At 38.8% G+C, this 27,254-nt stretch overlaps 3 protein-coding genes across 5 annotated transcripts in view; 1 reads left to right on the top strand and 2 right to left on the bottom strand.

The window, feature by feature from the left end:
- The window catches only part of LOC101884177 (uncharacterized), a 31,889-nt gene extending 14,689 nt beyond the window's left edge, over window positions 1–17,200 (bottom strand). Inside the window, exons 1-6 of one of the 3 annotated variants that reach the window (XM_073944223.1) lie at window positions 16,958–17,200; window positions 2,243–2,557; window positions 1,106–1,528; window positions 749–1,006; window positions 394–648; window positions 67–309 (exon numbers count right to left, since the gene is read on the bottom strand). In XM_073944223.1, the coding sequence (XP_073800324.1) occupies window positions 67–309; window positions 394–648; window positions 749–1,006; window positions 1,106–1,146 (797 nt within the window). In that variant the 5' untranslated portion in view covers window positions 1,147–1,528; window positions 2,243–2,557; window positions 16,958–17,200. Of the gene's footprint in view, window positions 1–66; window positions 310–393; window positions 649–748; window positions 1,007–1,105; window positions 1,529–2,242; window positions 4,544–16,957 lie in introns of those variants that run through there. The other 2 variants (XM_068218780.2, XM_073944222.1) reach the window with 2 other exon arrangements.
- On the top strand, window positions 5,729–10,286 carry LOC141381154 (uncharacterized). The gene is made up of 2 exons (XM_073944214.1): window positions 5,729–7,617; window positions 7,699–10,286. The coding sequence occupies exons 1-2, from the start codon at window positions 7,170–7,172 to the stop codon at window positions 10,065–10,067; spliced, it is 2,817 nt and encodes a 938-aa protein (XP_073800315.1). The 5' UTR covers window positions 5,729–7,169; the 3' UTR covers window positions 10,068–10,286.
- A 1,209-nt stretch (window positions 17,201–18,409) lies between the features above and the next one.
- Window positions 18,410–27,254, bottom strand: part of LOC101884073 (uncharacterized) — a 67,645-nt gene continuing 58,800 nt past the window's right edge. Inside the window, exons 11-17 of the mRNA XM_068218778.2 lie at window positions 25,013–25,435; window positions 24,681–24,923; window positions 22,625–22,882; window positions 21,547–21,852; window positions 20,766–21,014; window positions 20,604–20,687; window positions 18,410–19,691 (exon numbers count right to left, since the gene is read on the bottom strand). Of these exons, the coding sequence (XP_068074879.1) occupies window positions 19,628–19,691; window positions 20,604–20,687; window positions 20,766–21,014; window positions 21,547–21,852; window positions 22,625–22,882; window positions 24,681–24,923; window positions 25,013–25,435 (1,627 nt within the window). The 3' untranslated portion in view covers window positions 18,410–19,627. The remainder of the gene's footprint in view (window positions 19,692–20,603; window positions 20,688–20,765; window positions 21,015–21,546; window positions 21,853–22,624; window positions 22,883–24,680; window positions 24,924–25,012; window positions 25,436–27,254) is intronic.

Below are 27,254 nucleotides of genomic sequence, written 5' to 3'. Positions count from 1 at the left end.
AAAGATGTTTAAAGAGTTTTCAAAATGCAATTTTTTGAGAAGCAACTGATTTATTATGTGGTTTACCGTTTAAAAGTAATCCTGTTCAGAAGTGGCAGAATTTCTCTGATGTTGCACTGAACTTTGCTCTTCCTGAGGTCCACAGTGATTTGTTGATTGCTGTGCTGCAGAAAATAGTGAAGCTCTCTCCAGGTCAAGGAATAGGAAGTCAGATCTCCATTCACTCTCTGAAGAAAACATTGAGTCAATTCCTCTTCCTGAGTTTCGTAGACAAACTTAATCAGCTTCTGAAGAGTCTCTTTGGATGGTCTAAAAACATACACAACATTCATTATACTTTATATAATCATATACATCATTTGAACACTGCTAAAACGTGTCTTAGTGTCAGACCTGTGAGTCAGTGGGCCCTGGTGACACAGTAGGATAGATAGAGAAACAGGCTGAATATTGCAATCAGTCAAGTTTAGACAGTGGACGGTCCAGAGTCTCAGGAGGATGGCCAAACTGCTCAGGACCCTTGACAGACTTCTCTCTGAACACAATTCAATATTCAGTTCCAGTATGAGTTCATTAACAGTGACAGGAGCTCGAACCTTCAGAGACCTCAAGGTCTTCACTAGTCTCACCACCATATAACCACTCAGCCTGACGAAAAAAAACTATTCATAAGAATTAAATAATCAACATTGAAATCACTTGAATTAGTGAGTTGAATTAATGATTGAATTAGTAATCCTGTCTGCACCTGAGAGTGTGTATGTTTGTAATGCATCTGAAAAGAAGTCTTGTTCCTCTGATAGAGATTGCTTTCGGTCCTAATATGAGGTTGAGACTTTCAGAGGCGAATGACAGAAATTTCCCCACAGACCTGCAGGTTTTGGTGGTTAAAGCCGATTCAAGACTGATGGAGAAACCAAGAAGCTCAAACAGTGAAGTCACCAACTCTGGATCCTTTCTGAACTGGACCAGTTTTATGAGAGATAACAAACTCTGCTCTGAAAAGCTGAAAAGACAATAAAATAATTAATTTAACTGACCTAAGTTCATAAGTTCAATACATCTACTGACAGTAACAACTGTCAATAGATGTAGATTGTCTTACCTGAGCTGTGAGATGAAGGGCAGACACTGGAGGAAACTCATCACTTCACTCTCTTCCTATGAACATCCTCTCAGCTCTACTGGTTTCTTCTCTGTTTGGAGTTTCAGCACTTCCAGGAGGACAGAGGTCTTTCTCTCTGAGAGGTCTGTGATCCAGACATCAGGAGACTGGAAAACTGACTGTAATGCTGGAAGGAATCTACTGGCTGTTTTAGTCCTATAGTTCTTAACGTGTGAATAAAGATCCAGCAGGAAATCACTCTGTTTAATTCTGTCAGTCAATTGATAAGGAAAAGAGCTGTATGTGCAGGCTGATGATAATTGTTTCAGCATCTGCTCTCCTGTCTGTGTCTCAATCTCTGCTGCTTTAATGAAAAGTCTCAGAAGAAATCTGCTTTGGATGCTTTCACTCAGATTAGAGAATCTGTAAGATGGAAATTACAAATTTGTTTAATAGCAAAACATGCTAAATCTATATTACAAACATAATTGTAAACATCAATAAGATATAGGCAATGACAGGCTCTGACATGGATCCCCACTGGCAAAATTTTGAATGAATGAATGAATAAATGAATGAATGTATTTTTATAGTGCTTTCAACATATACTGCTATACATCCAAAGAGCTTTAAAGTCATTTGAAATGTCTGTCCTGACCCTCACCTGTGTGCATTACCACATTGATGAGAGGACAGACACAGTGCAACAGCACAAGTACTTTTACCACACACCAGATTCAAAGTCACAATACTGAGACAATAGGACCCCTGTAAACCACCATATCCAAACAGCATCCTAGTTTTACACATGTGGTCTACCATGCAAGTAATTATCATACCTAATATGCTAAGCTTTAGTGGGCAACCAGTCTTGGGTTACCGGATGAGGCCTTAAGGACACCCCTACGAGACAGCACCACCACACCCAGAGGCTTGAGGGATTCAGGGTGGATCTTTTTCACACCTGCTACCTTGCCACTGCAAAGCTTGCAGACTACCTTAGTCAACCTCTGCATCCCCCTTTCTGCTTCCTCAACAGAAGGCATATCACACTATTTATTTAATTTCAACAGCATCCTAAACACATAACTATTAATGCTTGGGTTTCTGAGAGTTAAAGTAAAGTAGGTTCAGTACCTGAGCTGTGAGATGAAGGGCAGACAGTGAAGGAAACACCTCACTTCACTCTCATCCTCTGAACATCCTCTCAGCTCTACTGGTTTCATTTCTGCTTGGAGCTTCAGCACTTCCAGTAGGATGGAAGTCTTTCCCACTGAGAGATCTATGATCCAGACATCAGGAGACTGAAAAATTGACTGTAATGTTGGAAGGATGCTCTTGCCTGTTTGAGTCTCACAGTTTACATTTGAGCAAAGATCTAGAAGAAATCCAGTCTGATCATAATAAAAATCTTCATCAGAGCCCTCTTCACCAAATGGAAAGTTTTCATAACTGCAAACAGATGACAGCAGAGTCAAGAATCTTGTTTCTGTATCGGTGTCATCTCTTATAGCACCAGCACATAATTGATGGAGAAATCCTACTGCAGATCCCTGTAGTTTATCATTAGTAATGTCTAAAAACCTGTAAAATACAATGAAAGCATCTCATTATTTTTTTGATAAACTGCATAATTTGCAGCATCACATGCCTCATGAACAAGACCACCCAAGGCTGTAGTTTGAAAATGTTTTAATTTTAATACACACTATGGGATGTCATTTTTGTCAATTGTATGATCACATGTATGCAGGTTGTGACAATAGGAACTAATAATATCTGTGTTGTGCATGGATCTGCATGGATGCCGACAATCTTGCAAAATCCTGTAAATCTTGGAAAGACCAGTTTCAACTCTACATGGAACTCACTATGTCGGACGTAGAGGAAAAAAACAAAGTCAAGCTGTTGCACTATTTAATCGACGAGAGTGGCCGGGAACTGCTGGAAACTTTAATGATTGACGTTGCAACGGATGCAAGAAAGGTAACAAACATCAATGCAAGGTTAGACGAACACTACAATCCTAGTCTAAATGAGACAGTAGAACGCTATCGATTCTTCACGAAAACTCAGGGAGTTGATCAGTCGATTGATAATTATGTAACGGAGCTAAGAATGCTCGCGAGGACATGCAGTTTCGGCGACATAAAAGACTCATTAATACGCGACAGAATTGTTTGTGGAATTAACGATGCAGGGCTGAGAGAGAGACTGCTTCGTGAGAGAGATCTGACTTTAGAAGCATGCGTGCGGATTTGTAGAGCAGCGGAGCTATCGCGGCAAAACAGCAAAGCCATTAAAGGGGCGGCAACAGAACAGGTGCACGGAGTAGACAAGCAACGCGGAAAGAGCAGTATCAAACCGGTAACATAATTACATGCAAATTCTGTGGTAAAAAACATGAAATGAACAAAAGGAAGTGTCCAGCTTTTGGAAAGAAATGTAAAAAAATGCGGAAAAGAAAACCACTTTGCAGCCACATGTAGATCTGTTAAAACAATGGAGAAAAAGAACGGTGCACAATCTCAACGAACAAGACAGTGATGAGTATGAGGATATTCTCACTGTTAGCGCAACAGACTCTGAGACTGTAAATAAAATAGAGAGCAAAAGAGAAAAGAAAACTCAGTTGTTTGCAGGAATGCTCATTGGAAAGGATGTTGTGAAATTTCAGATTGACTGTGGGGCAAGCTGCAATGTTATTCCTATAAACTTACTGAATCCGGACACAAAACTAGAAGACACCAAGACTGTGCTAGTAATGTACAACCAAAGCAAAGCGAAGCCGCTTGGAAAATGTAAACTAAAGATAAGAAATCCAAGAAACCAAAAGCTTTACAGGCTTGAATTTCAGGTGGTGGATGTTAATTGTATTGTGCCATTATTGGGCAAAAGAGCAAGTGAAGCCATGAATTTGATAAAAGTTCAATATGAAAACATCCTAGCAATAGACAGCATAGTGACCACAGAGCAGCCTTCCACCAGACCATGGTCAATACAGCACATAAGAACAGAATATGCTGATGTATTCACGGGTGATGGCTGTCTGGAGTGAGCATATAAAATTGAGATAGATGACACAGTAAAACCAGTACAGCTCCCCAAAAGAAGAGTTCCGGTGGCCATAATGAAACCCTTAAAAGAAGAACTACAAGATCTTCAGAGGAGATAAATTATTGCACCAGTAGAAAGGAGTACTGATTGGATCAGTAGTATGGTGGTTGTACAGAAGGCTAATGGCAGACCTAGGGTATGTATAGATCCTAGACCCCTAAATAAAGCTTTAAAGCGCAGCCATTTTCCACTACCAACCATCGACGACATACTCCCAGACCTATCAAAAGCCAGAGTCTTTACAGTTTGTGATGTTAAAAGTGGGTTTTGGCATGTCAAGCTAGAACAAGAGTCCAGTTATCTTACCACATTCTTTTCTCCCTTTGGAAGGTTTAGGTGGCTCCGGATGCCAATGGGCATAAGTCCAGCTCCTGAAATCTTTCAGCGCAAATTGACACTTGCGTTAGAAGGGCTACCAGGGATATATATAATAGCAGATGATGTGCTTATTACAGGACAGGGAGAGACGCAAGAAGCAGCAGAGAGAAACCATGATGCAAAATTAAAAGCATTCTTGACGCAATGCAGAGAGAAAGGTATCAAATTGAATGCAGACAAATTTAAACTGCGACAAAGAGAAGTCTCCTACATAGGACACCTGCTGACAGAGGACGGACTGAAAATCGACCCAGATAAAGTTAAAGCAATAACACACATGCCAAGACCAATGGATGTGAAAGGTATTCAAAGATTGTTGGGGATGGTTAATTACCTCTAAAGGTTTTGTGCACATCTGTCGGACCAGTGTGAAGTTTTGAGACATCTGACACACAAAGACAGCGAATGGAAATGGACTATACAACAAGAGGAGGCATTCAGCAAAATAAAGGAAACCATTGCTTATGCACCAGTACTGAAATACTACAACCCGGATGAGGAACTCACCGTCCAATGTGATGCCTCAGACACGGGCCTTGGTGCTGCACTAATGCAGAGAGGTAGGCCAATAGCATATGCCAGTAGAGCGCTAACACACACAGAGCGTGGTTACACACAAATAGAAAAGAAGTTTTTGGCTCTACTTTTCAGCATGGAAAAATTCCACCATTATACTTATGGGCGAAAAGTGACAGCACAAAGTGATCACAAACCACTAGAAAATATTCTTCGTAAGCCGCTACTGAGTGCTCCAAAAAGACTTCAAAGGATGGCGCCGAGACTTTAAAAGTATGACGTAGATGTTGTGTACAGAAGGAGAAGCACTTTAGCAGCATCTAGAACAGCAGCCTGTAAGTACATTTAAGATTTGTTTCAGTTGTTGTGTATGGTTTGAGGACTTGTTTCCAGCTGTTTGTGTAAAGTTGTAGGACATTTAAACTTGCTTTCAGTTGTGTATAATACTAGAAGTTGTTTAGCCACTGTTTCCTTGGTTACTATAAGAGCTTGTGTAGCGAACGCAGACGCGGTTCGCGTCGTCCGCCTCAGTTTCGGCCCTTGTTTTGATTCGGGAGGCGTGTCCAAACGCCAGGTAACCACTATATAGTGAGCACGGTAGCATTAGTCGGCAGGAGAAGCACTTTAGCAGCATCTAGAACAGCAGCCTGTAAGTACATTTAAGATTTGTTTCAGTTGTTGTGTATGGTTTGAGGACTTGTTTCCAGCTGTTTGTGTAAAGTTGTAGGACATTTAAACTTGCTTTCAGTTGTGTATAATACTAGAAGTTGTTTAGCCACTGTTTCCTTGGTTACTATAAGAGCTTGTGTAGCGAACGCAGACGCGGTTCGCGTCGTCCGCCTCAGTTTCGGCCCTTGTTTTGACTCTCGAGGCGTGTCCAAACGCCAGGTAACCACTATATAGTGAGCACGGTAGCATTAGTCGGCAGGAGAAGCACTTTAGCAGCATCTAGAACAGCAGCCTGTAAGTACATTTAAGATTTGTTTCAGTTGTTGTGTATGGTTTGAGGACTTGTTTCCAGCTGTTTGTGTAAAGTTGTAGGACATTTAAACTTGCTTTCAGTTGTGTATAATACTAGAAGTTGTTTAGCCACTGTTTCCTTGGTTACTATAAGAGCTTGTGTAGCGAACGCAGACGCGGTTCGCGTCGTCCGCCTCAGTTTCGGCCCTTGTTTTGACTCGGGAGGCGTGTCCAAACGCCAGGTAACCACTATATAGTGAGCACGGTAGCATTAGTCGGCAGGAGAAGCACTTTAGCAGCATCTAGAACAGCAGCCTGTAAGTACATTTAAGATTTGTTTCAGTTGTTGTGTATGGTTTGAGGACTTGTTTCCAGCTGTTTGTGTAAAGTTGTAGGACATTTAAACTTGCTTTCAGTTGTGTATAATACTAGAAGTTGTTTAGCCACTGTTTCCTTGATTACTATAAGAGCTTGTGTAGCGAACGCAGACGCGGTTCGCGTCGTCCGCCTCAGTTTCGGCCCTTGTTTTGACTCGGGAGGCGTGTCCAAACGCCAGGTAACCACTATATAGTGAGCACGGTAGCATTAGTCGGCAGGAGAAGCACTTTAGCAGCATCTAGAACAGCAGCCTGTAAGTACATTTAAGATTTGTTTCAGTTGTTGTGTATGGTTTGAGGACTTGTTTCCAGCTGTTTGTGTAAAGTTGTAGGACATTTAAACTTGCTTTCAGTTGTGTATAATACTAGAAGTTGTTTAGCCACTGTTTCCTTGGTTACTATAAGAGCTTGTGTAGCGAACGCAGACGCGGTTCGCGTCGTCCGCCTCAGTTTCGGCCCTTGTTTTGACTCTCGAGGCGTGTCCAGCTGAATTCAATCAGCTAGTGCTTTAGGGGTTATATAAACAACTAGTTCACCGCGGCAGCGGTCGCGGCAGCCTCGTGTGAAGACCGCCTCGTGTGAAGACCGACGAGGGTAAAGACCATCGACTCTACCTGCGCGACTCCACCGAGCAAAGACACCGACAAAGCACTTGAGTACTTTACTTTATTGTTTTACTTTACACTTATTTTTTTTGTTGTCAGTGCACTTTTATTATGTGTTTTCTAATTACTGTTGTTACTAACACTCGCAAAACACGGGAGGTACGCTGCAGGCGTAATCCTCACAACCTTCGTTCAATACATGTATCTACTATTTCACAACTCTCTCTCTCCGTGGGCCTCTGGAATTGTCAATCAGCTGTTAACAAGGCTGATTTTATTACCTCCATAGCTACATATTCTGACTATAATCTCATGGCTCTAACTGAGACCTGGTTGAGGCCGGAGGACACTGCTACACATGCTACTCTTTCTGCTAATTTCTCTTTTTCCCACACTCCTCGTCAGACAGGGAGAGGGGGTGGGACTGGACTACTAATTTCCAAAGAATGGAAATTTACTCTGATACCGTCCCTGCCAACAATCAGCTCCTTTGAATTCCATGCAGTCACCATTATCCACCCCTTCTACATAAATGTGGTTGTCATCTACCGCCCACCAGGTAAATTAGGTCACTTCCTAGATGAACTGGATGTTCTTCTCTCATCTTTTTCTAATTTTGCCACTCCCTTATTGGTGCTAGGTGACTTCAACATTTACGTTGACAAACCGCAAGCTGCAGACTTTCAGACTCTGCTTGCCTCTTTTGACCTAAAAAGAGCACCTACTTCTGCTACCCACAAATCAGGTAATCAGCTAGACCTTATTTACACACGACACTGCTTCACTGATCAAACAATAGTAACTCCACTACAAATATCTGATCATTTCCTTCTGTCTCTCAACATCCACATTACTCCTGAGCCGCCACACACTCCAACACTGGTTACCTTTCGCAGAAACCTACGATCTCTCTCACCCAATAGACTATCCACCATTGTTTCAGACTCTCTTCCTCCATCTCGCAAACTCACTGCACTTGATTCGAACAGTGCCACTAATACACTCTGCTCCACACTAGCATCATGTCTAGACCGATTATGTCCTCTTGCATCCAGGCCAGCCCGTGCCAGTCCTCCTGCACCCTGGCTCTCGGATGCTCTCCGTGAGCATCGCTCAAAACTTCGGGCTGCAGAGAGAATTTGGCGGAAAACTAAAAATCCTGCACACCTCTTAACATACCAAACTCTTCTGTCCTCTTTCTCAGCTGAGGTTACTTCTGCAAAGCAGACGTATTACCGTCTGAAAATCAACAATGCCACTAATCCTCGCCTACTTTTTAAAACATTTTCCTCCCTCCTCTATCCTCCTCCTCCACCCGCATCCTCCACACTTACTACTGATGACTTTGCTACATTCTTCTGCACCAAAACTGCAAAAATCAGTGCTCAATTTGCTGCACCTACAACAAACACGCAAGATACAACACCAACACCACACACACTCACCTCTTTTTCTCAGCTCTCTGAGTCTGAGGTGTCCAAACTTGTGCTATCTAGCCATGCAACCACCTGTCCACTCGATCCCATTCCCTCTCATCTCTTGCAAGCCATCTCTCCTGCAGTCATACCAACACTGACTCACATAATTAACACATCTCTGGACTCTGGTTTATTCCCCACTACATTTAAGCAGGCTAGGGTAACCCCACTGCTAAAGAAACCCAACCTGGACCATACGCTACTTGAAAACTACAGACCAGTATCCCTGCTTCCATTCATGGCCAAGATTCTGGAGAAAGTAGTGTTCAATCAAGTCCTGGACTTTCTTACTCAAAACAATCTCATGGACAACAAGCAATCCGGCTTTAAGAAAGGCCACTCAACTGAGACTGCCCTGCTCTCGGTCGTGGAGGATCTCAGACTGGCTAAAGCAGACTCTAAATCATCAGTCCTCATTTTGCTGGACTTGTCAGCTGCTTTTGACACTGTCAACCACCAGATCCTGCTATCTACGCTTGAGTCACTGGGCGTTGCGGGCACTGTTATACAATGGTTTAGATCTTACCTCTCTGACAGGTCATTCAGGGTGTCTTGGAGGGGAGAGGTGTCCAACCTACAGCATCTAAACACTGGGGTACCTCAAGGCTCTGTTCTTGGGCCACTTCTCTTCTCCATCTACACATCATCTCTAGGACCAGTCATCCAGAGACATGGATTCTCCTACCACTGCTATGCTGATGACACCCAGCTATACCTCTCTTTTCATCCTGATGATCCCTCGGTTCCAGCTCGTATCTCAGCCTGCCTGTTGGATATTTCACACTGGATGAAAGATCATCATCTTCAGCTGAACCTCGCAAAAACGGAAATGCTTGTAGTTTCTGCCAACCCGACTCTACACCATAACTTTTCAATCCAGATGGATGGGGCAACCATTACTGCATCCAAAAGGGTGAAAAGCCTTGGAGTAACGATTGATGACCAACTAAACTTCTCTGACCACATTTCTAGAACTGCTCGATCGTGCAGATTTGCACTCTATAACATCAGAAAGATCCGACCCTTCTTATCTGAACATGCAGCTCAACTCCTTGTTCAAGCTCTTGTTCTCTCCAAACTGGATTACTGCAACTCTCTACTAGCTGGGCTTCCAGCTAACTCTATCAAGCCTCTTCAACTGCTCCAGAATGCAGCAGCACGAGTTGTCTTCAATGAACCTAAACGAGCACATGTCACTCCGCTGCTAGTCCGTTTGCACTGGCTGCCAGTTGCTGCTCGCATCAAATTCAAAACTCTGATGTTTGCCTACAAAGTGACTTCTGGCCTAGCACCTTCTTATCTGCACTCACTTCTGCAGATCTATGTGCCCTCCAGAAACTTGCGTTCTGTGAATGAACGTCGCCTCGTGGTTCCATCCCAAAGAGGGAAAAAATCACTTTCGCGAACGCTCACGCTCAATCTGCCCAGTTGGTGGAATGAACTCCCTAACTGCATCAGAACAGCAGAGTCACTCGCTATTTTCAAGAAACGACTAAAAACTCAACTATTTAGTCTCCACTTCACTTCCTAAGCTGCAATTGCCTCTTTGAATATCACACTAATTGTACAAAAAAAAAAAAAAAAAAAAAAAAAAAAACTACTAACACTTCCCTTCTTAGACTTTACAGACCTGAAACTTGCCTTTAGTACTTATTCATTGTTGCTCTTAGTTGTGTAAATTGCTTCCTTGTCCTCATTTGTAAGTCGCTTTGGATAAAAGCGTCTGCTAAATGACTAAATGTAAATGTAAATGTGTACGTTCCAGGTCGTGACATGCTGTTAGCCGACACCTTAAGCAGAGCATACTTGCCTGATAGTGTTGCTGCTAACTCTGTGGAAGCAGAAATCGAAACAATTAACATGACACAGAACTTACCAATTTCAGAGGACAGACTCACAAAGATTCGTTATGCAACAAAAGATGACAAAACATTATAGTCCCTGATCAACACCATTCAACAAGGGTGGCCAAGGAACAAGACAGAAACACCACAGGAGATCAGACACTATTATCTGTTTCAGGAGGAGCTGAGCTACCAGGACGGCATTGTATTCAGAGGTGAACGAGCTGTTATTCCTGCTAAACTCCGCAGGGAGATAATACAACGTATACACTCCTCTCACATCGGTGTGGAGGGATGCCTTAGGAGGGCCAGAGAGTGTGTTTACTGGCAGGGAATGAACGAGCAAATCAAAGCATATGTGCAAAGATGTGACACTTGTCGTTCAGTTGACTTTAAGCAGCAGAAGGAGACACTGATTCCACATGAAACACCAAATAGACCCTGGGCCAAGGTAGGCACAGATTTGTTTACATTTGACAAGAAGGACTATCTAATAACAGTAGATTATTACTCCAATTTCTGGGAAATGGACTATCTGCAGGACACCAAATGAACCACCATAATCAAGAAGCTGAAAGCTCATTTCGCCCGACAGGGCATTCCGAATATTGTATTTTTAGATAACGGCCCGCAGTTTTCATCTCAAGAATTTCAGAATTTCAGTCGCCATTGGGCATTTCTTCACAAGACCTCATCCCCGGGGTACCCTCAAAGTAATGGTAAAGCTGAAGCGGCTGTTAAAATGGCCAAGAGACTTATGCTGAAAGCAAAAGCATCAAGGCAGGACCCATACTTAGCTATCCTGGACCAGAGATGTATAGTAATGAAGTAGAACTACTTCACTACTGTACTTAAGTACTAAAAGGCAGTTTCTGTACTTTACTGGAGTATTATTTTTCTCTCCTACTTCCACTTTTACTTAAGTACATATTTTCCATGAGTTTAATACTTTTACTCCGATAGATTTTTTATGTGCTGCATCGTTACTCGTTACTAGGGGTGTCAAAATGATCGATATCAGTTCAGTAATAGGTCATAACCGGTGATTACATGACGTCATTTATCTCCTATGCGCGATGTCGCAATACTATGGCGGAGGACGGAGGCGCGAGTGAAGGCGGCACACGAGCCGCTAATTTACTATTAGGGAGAAATGTTGTAAAACTTCACCTCTGCCTCTCTCTTTCTCACTTTGGACATTTGACCCGCTGGCCTGTTTGTAAGGTAACTTTCCCTCTTTTCTTAGCTCTTAAAGCTGTCGATCCATCCAGACACGAGCGTGCCTGATGTTCAAGTTTTCTCCACTGTGTCTATGGGCTCTATGCACGGCGGCGCGTGACGCATTTCCGGTAAAATTTAAGACCCCGAGCCAACTTCCGCCGATCGTACAGTACAGTGCTACAACAGGAGCGCTACTGATAAAAACGAGTAATGTTTTGGACAGTTGTCTTAATGTTTTATGCCATTATAGGCCACTTATATATGTTTATGTCAGCTACATAAATATGACATCTAAACGTTTAAAAGTGTCATTTAAAAGACGTGAGAACAGTACTTATAGCTACCACTGCTGTGATCAGCAACGCACAGCGTCAGAAATTGAACTCTTACCTTTCCACATGTTTCCAAACGACAAAATCGTGCAGAAGAGGTGGGTTGTTGATATTAAACGTAAGAATTTTACAGAAACAGAAAAAGACAAGAGTGTAGCTGACATTTTCAGTCTAGCAAACTGATCGAGGCTCGAGTGCCAACCGGATGCAGACATTGTAAGAAAGGAGCTTTTATGGCAAATAATAATTTGTTTTCATTGCCTTTGAAGTAAAAAAAAACTGAACATTAATATACATAAACATTTCTTAAGCTACTTTCTAAGTGCAATTTTTTAATTCAGAATAAAGACCCTTATTTTATTCATTGTACATATCAAATATAATTCACTGTATATAATTTAAAATAAAAATTGTCAAAAAAAATGACATTTTGAAAAAATATTTGATTCAGATGAACAGAAACAATGACATTGAATCAGTTGTTTTCTTGAATCAGGTGCTTCTTCTTTAACTTGTGCATAGAGAGGTATTTGGGCTGATACTTATTAAATAAATAAATAAACACCCATCTGTTTCATGGAACTTAACACATTATTGATCCATTCCAAACAATTGTTCATGTGACAACACACATTACACATTTCAGAGTAATGGGCTGTCTGGAAAAGCAAAGCAACCAAATGTTTGCATATCCCACTCTCAGCCACACACGAGCAGAAGCTATTAACTAGCAGACGATGGCATGGATCTTCTGACGGATGTCCGCTCCAGGATGGAGTAACACACAAAAATTTCTAGCTCTGAATCTCATAATGTTACCTAGAAAACAGAAACAAGAATATTAATAGGTTTTTAAAGAGAGTCATTAAAGGCAGTTCACTCAAAACTGAAAATTCTATTTCCTCATCCTTCACTTGTTCCAAACCTGTTTGAGTTTGTTTCTGATGTTTAACACAAACAAAAATAATTTGAAGAAAGCTGGAAACTTGCAACCACTGATATTCATAGTAGTTCTTTTTCCTACTATGGAAGTCGATGGTTACAGGTTTTCAGCTTTCTTCAAAATATCTTCTTTTGAAAGGCATCTGCAGCAATATCATCAGATTAAACTACACTGTTAATCATTATTTTAAATCATTTAAAAGTATCTCCCTTTAGTCACACTTTAAAATAAGGTTTCATTAGTTAATGTATTTGCTCACTATTAAAAGAACTATTTAATATTTAATAGTTAGCATTGTTAAACTAATTTACTAATGAATAAAAATCCAAAGTCATGCTTCTTAACATTAGCTATTACATTGTGAGTTAACAAGCACAATGAACAAGCATTTGTTCATTAACGTAAAAAAACCAATAAATATTGCAATAGACAAATTGTTGATGTGAAATTAACTAATGACACCTTATTGTTTTGGGTCACCCTCCCATTTAATTACAATGTTATAGACTAAATAGAAAGCATGCTATCTACACTGTTACACTGCATCTGTCATCTCCACAGTTTCAGCAATTTATCAGTTCAATAAATCACAGTGCTATTTGTCTGTTGTGGATGGAACGGCATTGTATTATTTTATTACTAATATATCTTGCTCAATAATCATGCTTACAAGCTAAGACAGCATCTGTGTTTCTGTAATTATCCGAACTGAACAGTGGTGGTCACTTTAGAACAGTAAAAGTATGAACAGGACAGAACTTCACATGTATGCTGTCCTACTCTCAGCTGGTGAGGAGACTCCGATTTCTTCATAGATCTATCGGTAGTAATGAGCTCTCACTGAGATCTTATTCCTGCCCTGTTTTTACCTGACACTTTGAGACAGAATTACGTACACATATGATCATTTTTACTAACGTGATAAAGCTGCAGATGGACAGATCGTTAGAATAGTATTAACGTTAGCCTACAGGCTAGCTGAACTTACCTTCATAATTGCACAGGTAGGAAGATGCATAAAACTTGAAACCTTTCTCAAGTTTGCTCTGCGGTGTTGTAGTGCACATCCGGACAATCATTTGCACATCGTTGACCATAATTTTTTACTCGCAAACAGCGAGTAAAAAATTGACGACTCTGCCATAATACTGTTTACCTGCGCTCAAAAAGCAGCCGGTATAATATTGACATGAGTTTATTAGCTGTAAATGCTCATGCTGTCTTCTGTGCATGAGTTTTGTTTGATACATTCAGAAAGAGTGCTTTCTTTAAGCAGGTCAAATTAAGAGTACAGTTCATATATCTGACTGCTGTATTAAAGAACAAAATTGTAATAAAAATAACCCTATAACTGTCACACAAAGACAAAAGCAATAGATTTTTTTTAATTGCATTTCTTAACTCATAATGTCGCTATTTAACACAGTCAATGCATTTTTTTTCTCAACACATCCCATAATTTCTAAAATATCAGCCTCTACCAACTGGTTAAGATGTTGGTTTATGGTAAAAGTGCCAGAATTAATAAATATACTACAGAACATATGAAGTGCAAGACCAATTTAATTAAAAACATAATCAAAATTTTAAAAATTAATACTAAACCATAGCCATAAGGTATTTTAGATTTTCTTTTAACATAGTACTATACACGCTTTCCTGTTTATCTTTTCTTTTCTTTTTACAATAAAATCAAAATCAAGTGAATTAGTGCAACAAGATTTATGAGAATGTATGAGAGTGTAAAAGAGTGTATTTTCGTGTTTGTGTGTGTGTGCGCCCATGTATATGTATAACAACATCGGTATTACACAGATGTTAGGAGGAGATGGTGAATTATGTGGACATTATGTATAAAATTCAATCACACTAAATATTTTTATTTATTTTCAGAAAGTAAAACTACACATAATTTCCTGTAAGGGTTGGGTTTAGAGATTGGATTTGGGGTTAGAGCATTCAAAAGTATAGTTTGTAGAGTATAAAAACAATTGTAACCTATGTAATGTCCCCACAATTCACAAAAAATGTGTGTGTGTGTGTGTGTGTGTGTATGTGTGTGTGTGTGAGAGAGAGAGAGAGAGATAGAGAGAGAACTGTGTGTGAGAGTGTATGAATGTGTGAGAGAGTGTACATTTAGGTGTGTGTGTGTATGTGTGTGTAAAAGAGAGAGAAAGAGAGAGAGAGAGAGAGAGAGAGAGAGAGAGAGAGAGAGAGAGAGAGAGAGAGAGAGAGAGAGAGAGAGAGTATGAATGAACATGCTGAATTGTCTTATCAGTGAAGTGATTTTCTGGTAAAAGAGCCTGACGATGTGAGTTCTTGTACCATAGAAATTATTTACAGAGAAAAACAGTATCATAAGCCATGTTTCTTTTTATTCTGCTTAATCAAGTGCCCCAAAGATATTTAAAACAAACAAAACAATATGATGTCTTTTGACTGCCTTCTTTAATAACTACATTACACAATACTTGTACTTTTACTTTCAGTACTTGAGTAGTAAATTTTGAAATAAACTACTTGCAATACTTAAGTACTAAAAACGTTGAATACTTTAGTACTTCCACTTAAGTATGGTGCTTAAAGAGCACTTCTACTTCTACTCAAGTCACTTTTTGATAGAGCACTTGTACTTTTACTTAAGTATGGGTCTCTAGTACTTTATACATCCCTGTCCTGGACCACAGAAACATACCATCACAGGGATTATCAACCAGTCCAGCTCAGAGATTACTTAGCCGTCGAACTAAAACATTACTACCCACAAAAATTAGTCTACTACGCCCAAAAGTTCAAAATGTCTTGGGGGAAATAAAAGCCAACCAGCATCGTCAACAAACTTACTATGACAGATCAGCTAAGGACCTAAGCACTCTGAAACAAGGGGACATTGTGAGAGTCCAACCATTTGAGCCCCATGCGATGTGGAGAAAGGGCACAGTGCTGGAACACGTCGACCCAAGATCCTATAAAGTCCAATTAGATTATGGAGGTGTAATAAGACGAAACAGGAGACACCTCAGGAAGGCTTCTGAGATGACACCAAAGAACAAAACAATGACTGTTCATTGTGAGGGTGCTGAACACGCCAGTGTAGCTGGCAGTTTACCAACGCTTGCCAACAATGCAGAACACCAGATGCAAAATGCAGACAAATCTGTTGCATCACCTGTTGTCACAAAAGCAGGACGTGTTATAACGAACCAAAATACCTAAAGGACTATGTTACATGAAGAAAAAAAAAAGGGAAGAAAAGATGAACAATTGACATTCATAAGCATAAGTTACATGTTAGTGATATGTTATTTCAGTCTGTTTAATTTAAAGCATAAATTATGTGCTAGGGGGGTTTAATGTCTTTATTTCGAAAAAAAAGAGAAAGGATGGTGACAATAGGAACTAATAATATCTGTGTTGTGGGAGAGGCAACCTGTTTGAGTGTTGCACTGTTAATGTTGTGAGTGACAGAGAAGTTTTTGGATTAAACTGAGTTAGACAGTTATCATGGTCTCAGTGAGTCTCTTTACTGGTGAAGGAAGTAACCTTTAAATAACAGTGTTACATTTTAACCTCTTTCACCTCATCCTCATCTAAACAATGAAAACATAATATAAGTCAAATTTGTTTCATTTTGATATTATGATTAACAGACACTAAACAGCCTCGTGTAGCTGCATATTTATATGAGCATCATCTTCACTTTGCATATTTATAACAAAACAGGGCTTAAATATAACTGCCTCCTTTCATTTTCATTGAAAAGTATGATCTTTACCCTGTCTCTTTTGCAGAATATTAGTTTTAATAACCAATAATGGCCATTATAACAGTATAACGTACATTAAATTTAAACGATAAAGGTAAGCAATCAGTCAATGTGCAGAATCAGTGTATGTGGTTACATAAATTAATATATTAGCTTATCTTTGCACTCAGCCAAAACAGTTAACTGAGAACAAGTGATTCAAAAGACATAAGAATTGTTAGATAGAGACAAGATGAATTCAATATCACGTTTAACAACTACAGTGAGATGAGATCATCCAGCAGATGAACTGTCTGACATGCACTATACTCTCACCTGGGGTTTATGCTCACCCGCGCTGAACTACTGGCTGCAGCTCTTGGCAGAGAGTGTGCATGTGTGTGGTCACGTGATTTGCGATTTTAGCCTTGTACTAGAATGAACAGAGAACTTTTCAGAACCGCTAAATGAAACGCCGGTGTAGTTCCCGCGATTTCTCTGCGCCTCCCTTGCATTTCTTCTCTGACTCTCGACTATTTTGACAAATATACACAGATGACGCACGCTCACACGGAGTCCAAAATAGGAGTTTGTGATTGGGCCAGCCCAATGTCAATACCGAAAAGAGCCAATGGGCTGCAGAGTGTCACATGGGCAAGCCCGGTCTGTCTGTCCGGGAAAAAAAGCATCTCACTTTCAAAGTCACAGATCACAGCAGCGTCAAGTAATAAGGCAGAAAAAAACGATAGGCTGCAAAGCCTTTTATGGGCCGATCCGATCATAAGACGATGATCAGCCCGGCACAAAAAGTACGTCGGCCCACCGGGAAAGTGCCCGGTCTGCCAGATGGCCAGTCCGCCCCTGATGTTTAGTACAGTACATGAAGCCCTTCTTCAGTCAACTACAAATAAATTAATATAGAAAGAGACATAGTCAAATCCTCTCAGTTATTTACGCATGTCAAAAAAAAGAGTACTAACTTCTTGTGATAAAGTAGATCTAGAATAAAATGCCAGATGAGCTGCACTCATGACATTTTAAGGGAACAAACAAGCTGACATAAAAATGTAGTGGCACAAATCCTCCTGCAGAGGGCGCAAATGCTCTATTAATTAAATTCAGAATTACCCAGACTAACAGCCAGAAGAGCAGAAAGTCATCCTAGGCAGTTCATGTGGAGAAAACTAAAGAGTCTATAAAAGTGTATAAGACACGAATGACCAAAAGCACCACTCATAATAAACCTTGACACAAGATAGAAATAGTAAATGTGACTCACTAACATGGTCAGATGCTATACAATGAGGTATTTCACTGTGTTCTTGGTCCTTTTCTGGACTTCTACACATCCTTGGACTCTTGCTGTCAAGGGAGGATGAGAGATTAATTAATTTATGTTTTGAAGATGAAGGTCTTAAAGTTGAAATGTTATTAGGGTGAATAGATATTAACAGAATTATCACTTTTAGGTAAACTGAATTTGAAATATGAGTTAAATAGATGGTTACTAAATATTATTAACTTATATTTAAAATTCAGTATAATTATAATTTTTTATTGTTTCATTTTTTTACTTTATTTTAAACATTTGCAAAATTATAAAAAAAGCGGGCAAAAATAATTTGTTTAAAATGTAATTATGTAAACGCATTTTTAATTATATTTTATGAGATCAATATGACATATGAGATCAATTAAAACCTATGGAAATCAATTTAACCATATGGAAAATGTGTATTACACACACTCAACTTAATGATCAACACACGTATATGCTCTCAAACAGATCAAGTTTCACATTTTATTTTAATTAAATGTCCAGCGAAGCACACAATGCAAATGTAACAATGTAAATAACACAACATAGGTACAGCAACTTGCTTGACGTTGGTTAATTACATAAATGAAAATCCTTGATTAGATTGTGATGAATAAAATATTATGATAAATAAAAAAATCAAGTAGAAAGGACCTGTTTTGCTGATATATATTAGTACCGCCCAGCTCCCCATCAGTAATATATAGCATCCCCTCAGTACCTCTGTTTAAAACTCTCTGGTGACGCCCTTGCAAGTGCCCTTTTCTTCCCTATAATGTGCATCTCGACCACTTTAGACTACTCTACTACATAAAACAAATCAAAAACACAGTTAAGTAATTTTTAAAAAGTTAAAAAAAGACAAAACTAAAGCAAAAATATAATCAGGAAAATATTATAATGTGATAAAAACAGAAGTTTTACCTACAATAACTAACATGTCAGTCACATTAATGAGGTAAAAGTGATTTCCTGAGTATCATGTCATTTGTATTTTGTCAGCATTGACCACTAGAACTCAGACAGAAAAACATGAATATTTCAATAGTTTGTGGATCACCAATAAAGGCAGAATAAAAGAAATCATGGACCTTAATCAGAAATGAATGTGCATGTAAATGAGGTCAGAGTTGATGTGTTGGGTTCACGTCACCTGAAAACGGATTACATCCAAAACTGTTGTCATTTGTAAACACAACATGAATGTAGCTCATTCAGGATACACATCCAGTAAACATAACAGCATTTTTACTTTGAATAAAGTATTTAAATAAGCTCTCTTTTACCTGAAGCTGTTTGCTTTGGCTGTCTGAGCTGAAATCTTTAATCTGTTAAATATTTACGCTAAAAACAGTCTAAATCTAAAATTACCTACCAGTTAGAACAAACAGAACACAGAATGAACTACACGAATATGAATATAATAAATTGTATAAAATTTAAATAAATATATTAAACTAAATTCAAACTATACAGAGTATGTCAAACAATATAAAGCAGTATAAAGATACTGTCATTTAATTAAACTCACTTTATAGAACAACCCATTGTTGATCATTACTCAAGCTGATGATAAAAGATGAATGTGGTTTATTATCTGGTGACTAGATTCACCTTTGGGACATAGTTTTTACCTTATTATCAATATGCTTGTTGATATACGTTTCATATATAAGAGTTTATTGACATCACCAGATCTCAAACTGTGGGGCTTTAAAAAGCTCTTTGGATTCAATTCTGTTGTTGAAGAGCCTGAAGAGACACAAAACACAAACTGATATTAGTAACAGGCAAACTGATTTATTCCTCACCTCCCATAAAAAAACATTCTTTTAAATAATTGCATATACAGTTGAAGTCAGAATTATTAGCCCCCTTTGATTTTTTTTCCTTTTTTTAATTATTTCCTGACGTATGTTTAACAGAGCAAAGAAATTTTTACAGTATGTCTAATAATATTTTTCCTTCTGGAGAAAGTCTTATTTGTTTTATTACGGCTAGATTATTAGCCCCTTTAAGCTAATTTTATTTTCAATAATCTACAGAACAAACCATCATTATACAATAAATTGCCTAATTACCCTAACCTGCCTAGTTAACCTCATTAACCTAGTTCAGGTTTTAAGCTGTATAGAAGAGTCTTGAAAAATATCTAGTCAAATATTATTTACTGTCATCATGGCAAAGATAAAATAAATCAGTTATTAGAAATGAGTTATTAAAACTATTATGTTTAAAAATGCGTTGAGAAAAATGTTCTCTCCGTTAAACAGAAAATGTGGGAAAAATAAACAGGGGGGGTAATAATACTGACTTTAACTGTGTGAAACCAACACATTTCACAATATAAATAGACGAATGAATGATTTCCATTCTACTGATTATGAAAATAGAATAAAATTCAAAAGTTTAGATGAATTTATTATTTTAAAAACTTTCAGAAAATGCAGTGATCCATTAAAAATACATTTATTCATAGTGACAGCTTTCATTTGTGAGCAAAAAATTCAAACATTTAATTTTTTGCTCACAAAAGAAAGCTGTCATCATAAATACATTTTTAATGGATCTCTGAAAGCTTAAAGTCCATTATTAAAGATTTCACTACTGAAAGAACAGTTGAAATAACTTTGGTCAATACTATAGTTCATTTCAGACTCTCACCTCACTGTCTTTACGTTACTGTTGTGAGAGACGACACGGTGGATTTTCTGGGCCCCTAAATCAGTGATGTAATTCCCACTAAAGCTGCAGACCAAATAGTTAAATAAATTAGAAACTATTATATCATAGTTTAGAGATTTACAAACTGTATTTCAATCTCACTCGATGTTTTGTGCTTTGTGGAGGTTTGGGAGCAGCAGATCCAGGCTGTGATCGGTGAGATGACACTGACTCAGATCCAGTTCAGTCAGTCCTTCAGAATATTCCAGAATCAGCGCCAAACCTCTACAGGCCTGCAGGTCCAGTGGAGTCTGACTGAGGTCCAGCTCTTTACCCAGAGCTGCAGAAAGAGATTCGGCCTGCCAGCGCCTCACATGAGCCAGAAACTGAAGCAGGAGAGGTTTAGCACAGCTGAAAGACAACAGCAAAATATGATACATTTCTGAATGTTCACACTGGGGCTGAGGCAGTAAATAGATGCATATTGTAAACGCATAGCAATTCTCTCTGGAATCGGTTCTGTGCTTAGTTTTTAACAGGAAATAGTGCTGTAGGCTAGCTTTTAACTATACCCTCAAATGCTCATGAGAAAGTGTTTGGCTAACTCTGTTGGAGAAAAACAGCATATGCTAGCTATAAACATTATAAGCATTGCTGATAGTTAAAGATGGCTTAATACATGCTTCAACAAATAACTACCCGCCTTTAAATTTTCTATATCATAAGAATTTGTATAAGTTAAACACGTTTTTCCACAAAAACAAACTTTTCTTGTGAGATTTGTCGCCCTTTTTCTAACTTTATTATTAATTATTTTTGTTCGAGTGGTATGTGTAATGAATTGGAGTACTGCTGTTTGTAAAGCATAAAGTCCATCTGTTGATAAAATATAAGCTCAAAACAAACACAAGAATATCGCAAAGAATCTGTTGCTGTTTTTCACCAGAGTTTCACTGAATGCAGCACTGTAAACAGCTGGTCCATTCCTGCAGTGTTAATCTCACAGTCCTTCAGAATCAGCTGTGTTTTTCTGTCTGTGTTTGCTCTCTGAATGACTCTGGATATCACACGGCAGTCATCAGCTGTGAGTTGTAGAGGCTCAGAGTCTGTGTTTGTGGTCAGATCCAGTGCAGAGCAGCAGGAGAAGTCCAGCTTGTGCTGCAAAGCGGAGAGCAGAAACACTGACCCCTGCTGGACATCAGAGACACTGTAGCAGTGAAGCATCTTCAGTAACAGCAGCCTGTCCACACTGAACACACACAAAAACTTAATCAGAACACATTCAGGTCAACCGTACCAGCTCTGATTGAAAGTAGCTTACAGAGCTTTTTTATTATATCTAAGTGTGTTTGGATTAATCATATTAATTTCAGCAGTTCAATTGGAATATTATCAAACTAAGAGAATACTTTTTTGCACACATAATACAAAAACAGCAACTTTATTCAATAGTTTCTTCTTTTCAGTGTCAGTATATTGTGTGCATTTATAAGCACTATTCAGTGACGTAAAACACTCCAGACTTATCATCCAAGGTAATACGACACTGAGTAGAAGAAACTGTTGAATAAAGTCATTATTTTTGTTTCATATGCACACAAAAGTATTCTGGTAGCTTGATAATATCCTGATTGACCAACTGAAGGTATATGCTCTGTTTTGAGGATGTTTTTTCATATCTTTCTGGACTTTAAATGAGTGAGAACATTCATGTCTATGGCTGATGAGGAAGTTTTCAGATTTAGTCTTAAGCATCTTAATTTGTGTTGCAAAAATCAACATAGGTCTCTGGGGTTTGGAACAACACAAGGGTGTGTAATAAATAACAGAATTTTAATTTTAGATGAGCTAACTTTTTAATGTAGTTCTAGCTTGTATGTGAAAATGAATTTACTCATCTCTCATGCACAAAACCAGGTAAAGTATTACATTGAAAAAAATAACTGATATGCAAACTCAGAAGTTTGTTGAACTTTCTTTTCATGCATCCTAGTTATCATGCAGGCAGGCATTAGCAAGACCTGAGATGTGAGATGTGTTTGAGGAGAGGCAGAAACGTCTCCAGCTCTTCCTCTGGTATGAAGGTCCACATCAGGTTGAGTGAAGCTGCAGTGCAGTGCTGGAGTGTGAAGCGCAGCGCAGCACAATCAACAGAGTCCAGATCTCTGCTCTGCAGATTAATGCAGTTCCCCACTGAACTCAACAGACTGAACACAAATCCAGCAGAGCGGCTCTCATAGATCTCTCTGATTACAGACAGCATGAAGGAAGAGCTCATCCTGTACAGACACACATCACATTCATCCTTATTAGCCACAGTAAATACATTTCTCATTCATTTTTATAATTTATTTGAGGTTATATGAGTAACAAATGAATGTTGTAGGAAAAAAGTTGTAAGAGTCTCTTCCCTAATGTAAACTATCCAAGTGAAATGGCTTCAAATAACAAACGCTTGTCGGTTGGCAAATTATTGGATGGTTGTAGATTGTGGTTCTTGTTTCAGAAAAACTTTAAACCCACCATCACACCAGTAAATACAGTAGCTATGGAAAGTTTTCAGACCACCTTAAATTTTTTACTCTTTGTTAGAGTGCAGCCATTTGCTAAAATCATTTAAATTCCCTTTTTCCTCAATACATGTGCACACAGCACCCCATATTGACAGAAATACATTTTTGAAGATTCATTAAAAAAGAAAAACTGAAATATCACATGGTGCTAATTATTCAGAGCTTTTGCTGTGACGCTCATAATTTTTTTTAACTCAGATGCTGTCCATTTCCTTTGATCGTCCTCGAGATGGTTCTACACCTTCATTTGAGTCCAGCTGTGTTTAATTATACTGATTAGATTTAATTAGGAAAGCCACACACTTGTCTATATAAGACCTTACAACTCACAATGCATGTCATTGCAAATGAGAATTATGAGGTCAAATGAACTGCCTGAAGAGTTCAGAGACAGAATTGTGGAAATGCAGATATGGCCATGGCTACAAAAAATGTCTGATGCACTTAAGATTCATAAGAGCTCAGTGGCCTCCATAATCCTTAAATGGAAGATGATTGGGATGACCAGAACTCTTCTTAGAGCTGGCTGCCAAACTGAGCTATCAGGGGAGAAGATCCTTAGTGAGAGAGACGAAAAAGAATTCAAAGATCACTGTGACTTAGCTCCAGAGATGCAGTTGGGAGATGGTAGAAAGTTGTAGAAAGTTAACCATGACTGCAGCCCTCCACCAGTGAGGGCTTTATGGCAGTGTGGCCTGACACATGAATGCTCGCATAGTTTATTAAAAAACACCTGAAGGACTCCAAAATGTTGAAATAAGATTCTCTGGTCTGGTGAGACCAAGATAGAACATTTTGGCCTTAATTCTAAGTGGTATGTGTGGAGAAAACCAGGCACTGCTCATCACCTGTCCAATACAGTCCCTACAGTGACACATGGTGGTGGCAGCATCATGCTGTGGGACTGTTTTTCAGCTGCAGGGAAAGGACGACAAAGGTTGCAATAGAGGGAAAATGAACATGGCTAAGTACAGAGATATCCTGGATGAAAGAGTGCTCAGGACCTCAGACTGGGCCAAAGATTTACCTTCCAGCAACACAATGACCCTAAGCACACAGCTAAAATAATGAACAAGTGGCTTCACTACAACTCAGTTAATGTTCTTAAATGGCCCAGTCAGCGCCCTGACTTAAAAAAAGTGTTTTTCTGTCAATATAGGGTGCTGTTTGCACAATGAGGAAAAACATGAATTTACATAATTTTAGCAAATGGCTGAAATATAACAAAGAGTGAAACATTTAAGAGGATCTGAATACTTTCCGTAACCACTGTATGTTAAAAAAAGTTTTGGTGTTGTAGTTATCGAGTACTGAAAGGACACATTATTTGAAATAAATAACATGATTATTTATTGAATAATATGATGATTAATAATAATAAATTATTATCAAAATTTACATTTTATGAAATGTCTTTAGCAATCTTGTCAATCAACTCAAACCTATGTTTAAAGAGTTTTTACATGCAGCTCTTAAAAAACAACTTATTAATCGTGTGCTTTACCCTTTTAATTTAATCCTGTTTAGAAGTGGCAGAATTTCTCTCATTTTGCACTGAATGTTGCTCTTCCTGAGGTCCACAGTGATTTTTTTAATTCTGTGCTGCAAAAAATAACGAAGCTCTTCCCAGGTCAAGGAGCAGGAAGTCAGATCTCCATTTAATCTCTGCAGGAAGTGTTGAGTTGATTTTTCATTTTGAAATTCAAAGATGTGCTCAAGCAGCTTCTGAAGAGCCCTTTCGGATGGTCTACACACATTAAGAACCCAAAACTTGGTCAAGTTACATTAACAACAGCAAGTTGTTCTGTAGCTGTTCTGTACAGTAGATTGTCTTACCTGAGCTGTGAGATGAAGGGCAGACACTGGAGGAAACTCCTCACTTCACTCTCTTCCTCTGAAAATCCTCTCAGCTCTACTGGTTTCTTCTTTGTTTGGAGTTTCAGCACTTCCAGGAGGACAGAGGTCTTTTTGTCTGAGAGATCTATGATCCAGACATCAGGAGACTGGAAAACTGACTGTAATGCTGGGAGGAAACTCCTGCTAGTTTGAGTCTCATAATTCTTCACATGTGAGTAAAGATCCAGCAGGAAATCACTCTGTTTAATTCTGTCAGTTTTTTCATAAGGAAAAGAGCTGTATGTGCAGACTGAGGATAACAGTTTCAACATCTGCTCTCCTGTCTGTGTCTCAGTCTCTGCTGCATTAATGAAGAGTCTCAGAAGAAATTTGCTTTGAACACTTTTACTCGGTTTAGAGAATCTGTAACAATATGGAAATGAGAAATATAAATAAATACCAATCTACATGATTGAAGTAATGCTCTCGCTTCCTGCTGGATATGAAATGTAGAAAATTATTTGAGAACTCAACTGATAACTGTACAATCAATAAAATAAGATGCAACACACTAGCACTGAATGAAAATGTCAAAAGTTCAGGTTTATCTATAGTTCTCACACATCTGGCCCCATTCAATAAATTCAGGATGAAAATGCAACTGGCTCTAAATGTAAGTAAATAAATAAATATTTTATTTTTACACACAAATTTACAACCAACTGACCTAATCCAAACTTAACGTGTTAAAAAAAAAAAAAATAAAAGCCTTTATTTACAACGTTAAAACAAATGTGAGCAACCCTAATGCCCAGCATTAACATTTTACAACATTTTAAATGTTACACATTTTCTTTAAATAATTAAATAATAATATAACAATAATAATATACATAAATATCCAAAGTAGTGAGTTTTTTTTTTGTCTGTTATTGTGTGTGTGTGTGTGTGTTGCTTGTGGCTCTTTTCTCTCCGCCCCTGTCTCGTATCGGTTTCATCATTACCTCACAGGTGCGGGGTATCAGGTGCCAGCACTTGGAGGCCGGCTTGTTGGTAAAGACTATTTAAACCGGACTGCAACGTCATTCAGAGAGTCTCCTCTCTCCTGGCTTGTGCTGTTTGTGTTGTGTAGTAGAAACTGTGTTGTATTTACTCGGCTAAATTGTTGAAAGTGAATGCTGAGTGTTGACTGAGATATATGCCGAGACACGTGTGCTGAGAAGGGTGCCTTTTTGTTTTATTACATTTTTCTCATGTTATGTGGTTAGTAGGGAGGTAAGTGAATGTTATTTTATTCGTATCATTTCATGTACAGGTAAGAGGGTAAAAAACTTTAGTTAGATGTTGAGTTTTGTTTTTTAATATGCCATTTACCTCTGTAAGCTTTTAATTGTCTCCTTTTTGAAATTTAAACGTTAAATAAATTTGACTTTACGTTATTTCCTTGGTCATTCGTCTTTGTTGTTGTTTTTACTTTTAAATGGGAGATGAGACTGTGGGCTCCTCAGAGTTGTACTTATTTTAATTTAATATGATTTATTGTTACGGGTCTGGCTTATGGAGCCAAGCAAGATTAGAATTCGTAACATTACCCAAAATAAGTAAATTTTATATTTATAAAAAAAAATATTTATTATTATTTAGGAGTTTTCACCATTTTAACTGACAGGAAAGTGTAGAGAATCAATCAATCAAGCCTTTATTTGTCACTACACTTTCGTATAGCGAAATTGGACCCCCCAGACCATACACAAAACATCACAAACAACTTTTCAGGGGAGACAGATCTTAGGAGGTAGCATTTAGAAACGAAGAAAGATACATTTGGACAGTTAGGCTAAAAAACACCCCCTCAGCTTGCCCTTGATTAGGACAAAGTGAGAAAAGGGAGAAAGCCCTATCTTAGCATAAGCACACCGGCAAGACACAACATAGACAGAGGGGATGGGAACAGGGGTAATGGAAAACAGTCCATTGAGTGCGGGCAGCCAACTGGTCCAGCAGCCATTTCCGGCGCAAGTCACAGCCCCGCCCACGCTCCACGTGGGTAAAAGCACACGAAGGCGTTTGGATGGGGATCGGTGGTGAATGTTTATCTGTAGATATGTTTGTGTGTGTGTGTGTGAGCCTGCATAGTCCAGAGTCCCGCAGGTGTCCTTGACAGGGGCAGGAATTTCAGAGCGTCCGCTTATCTTGCTTATCCCAGGGAGTTGTTTACTTCCAGCCAAGGCCGTCTGGCAGG

This window comes from Danio rerio, chromosome 3 (assembly GCF_049306965.1).
Source record: "Danio rerio strain Tuebingen ecotype United States chromosome 3, GRCz12tu, whole genome shotgun sequence".
Taxonomy (NCBI): domain Eukaryota; kingdom Metazoa; phylum Chordata; class Actinopteri; order Cypriniformes; family Danionidae; genus Danio; species Danio rerio.
Note: the sequence above shows the minus strand (reverse complement) of the source record. Positions and strands in the feature narration are given on the sequence as shown.

Excerpts from the sequence above, each read along its gene's own strand:
- LOC141381154 (XM_073944214.1), top strand. The coding sequence starts at position 7,170 with ATGTGTTTTCTAATTACTGTTGTTACTAACACTCGCAAAACACGGGAG. Across the intron at positions 7,618-7,698 it reads TGTCATCTACCGCCCACCAG|GTGACTTCAACATTTACGTT; the intron begins GTAAATTAGGTC and ends TATTGGTGCTAG.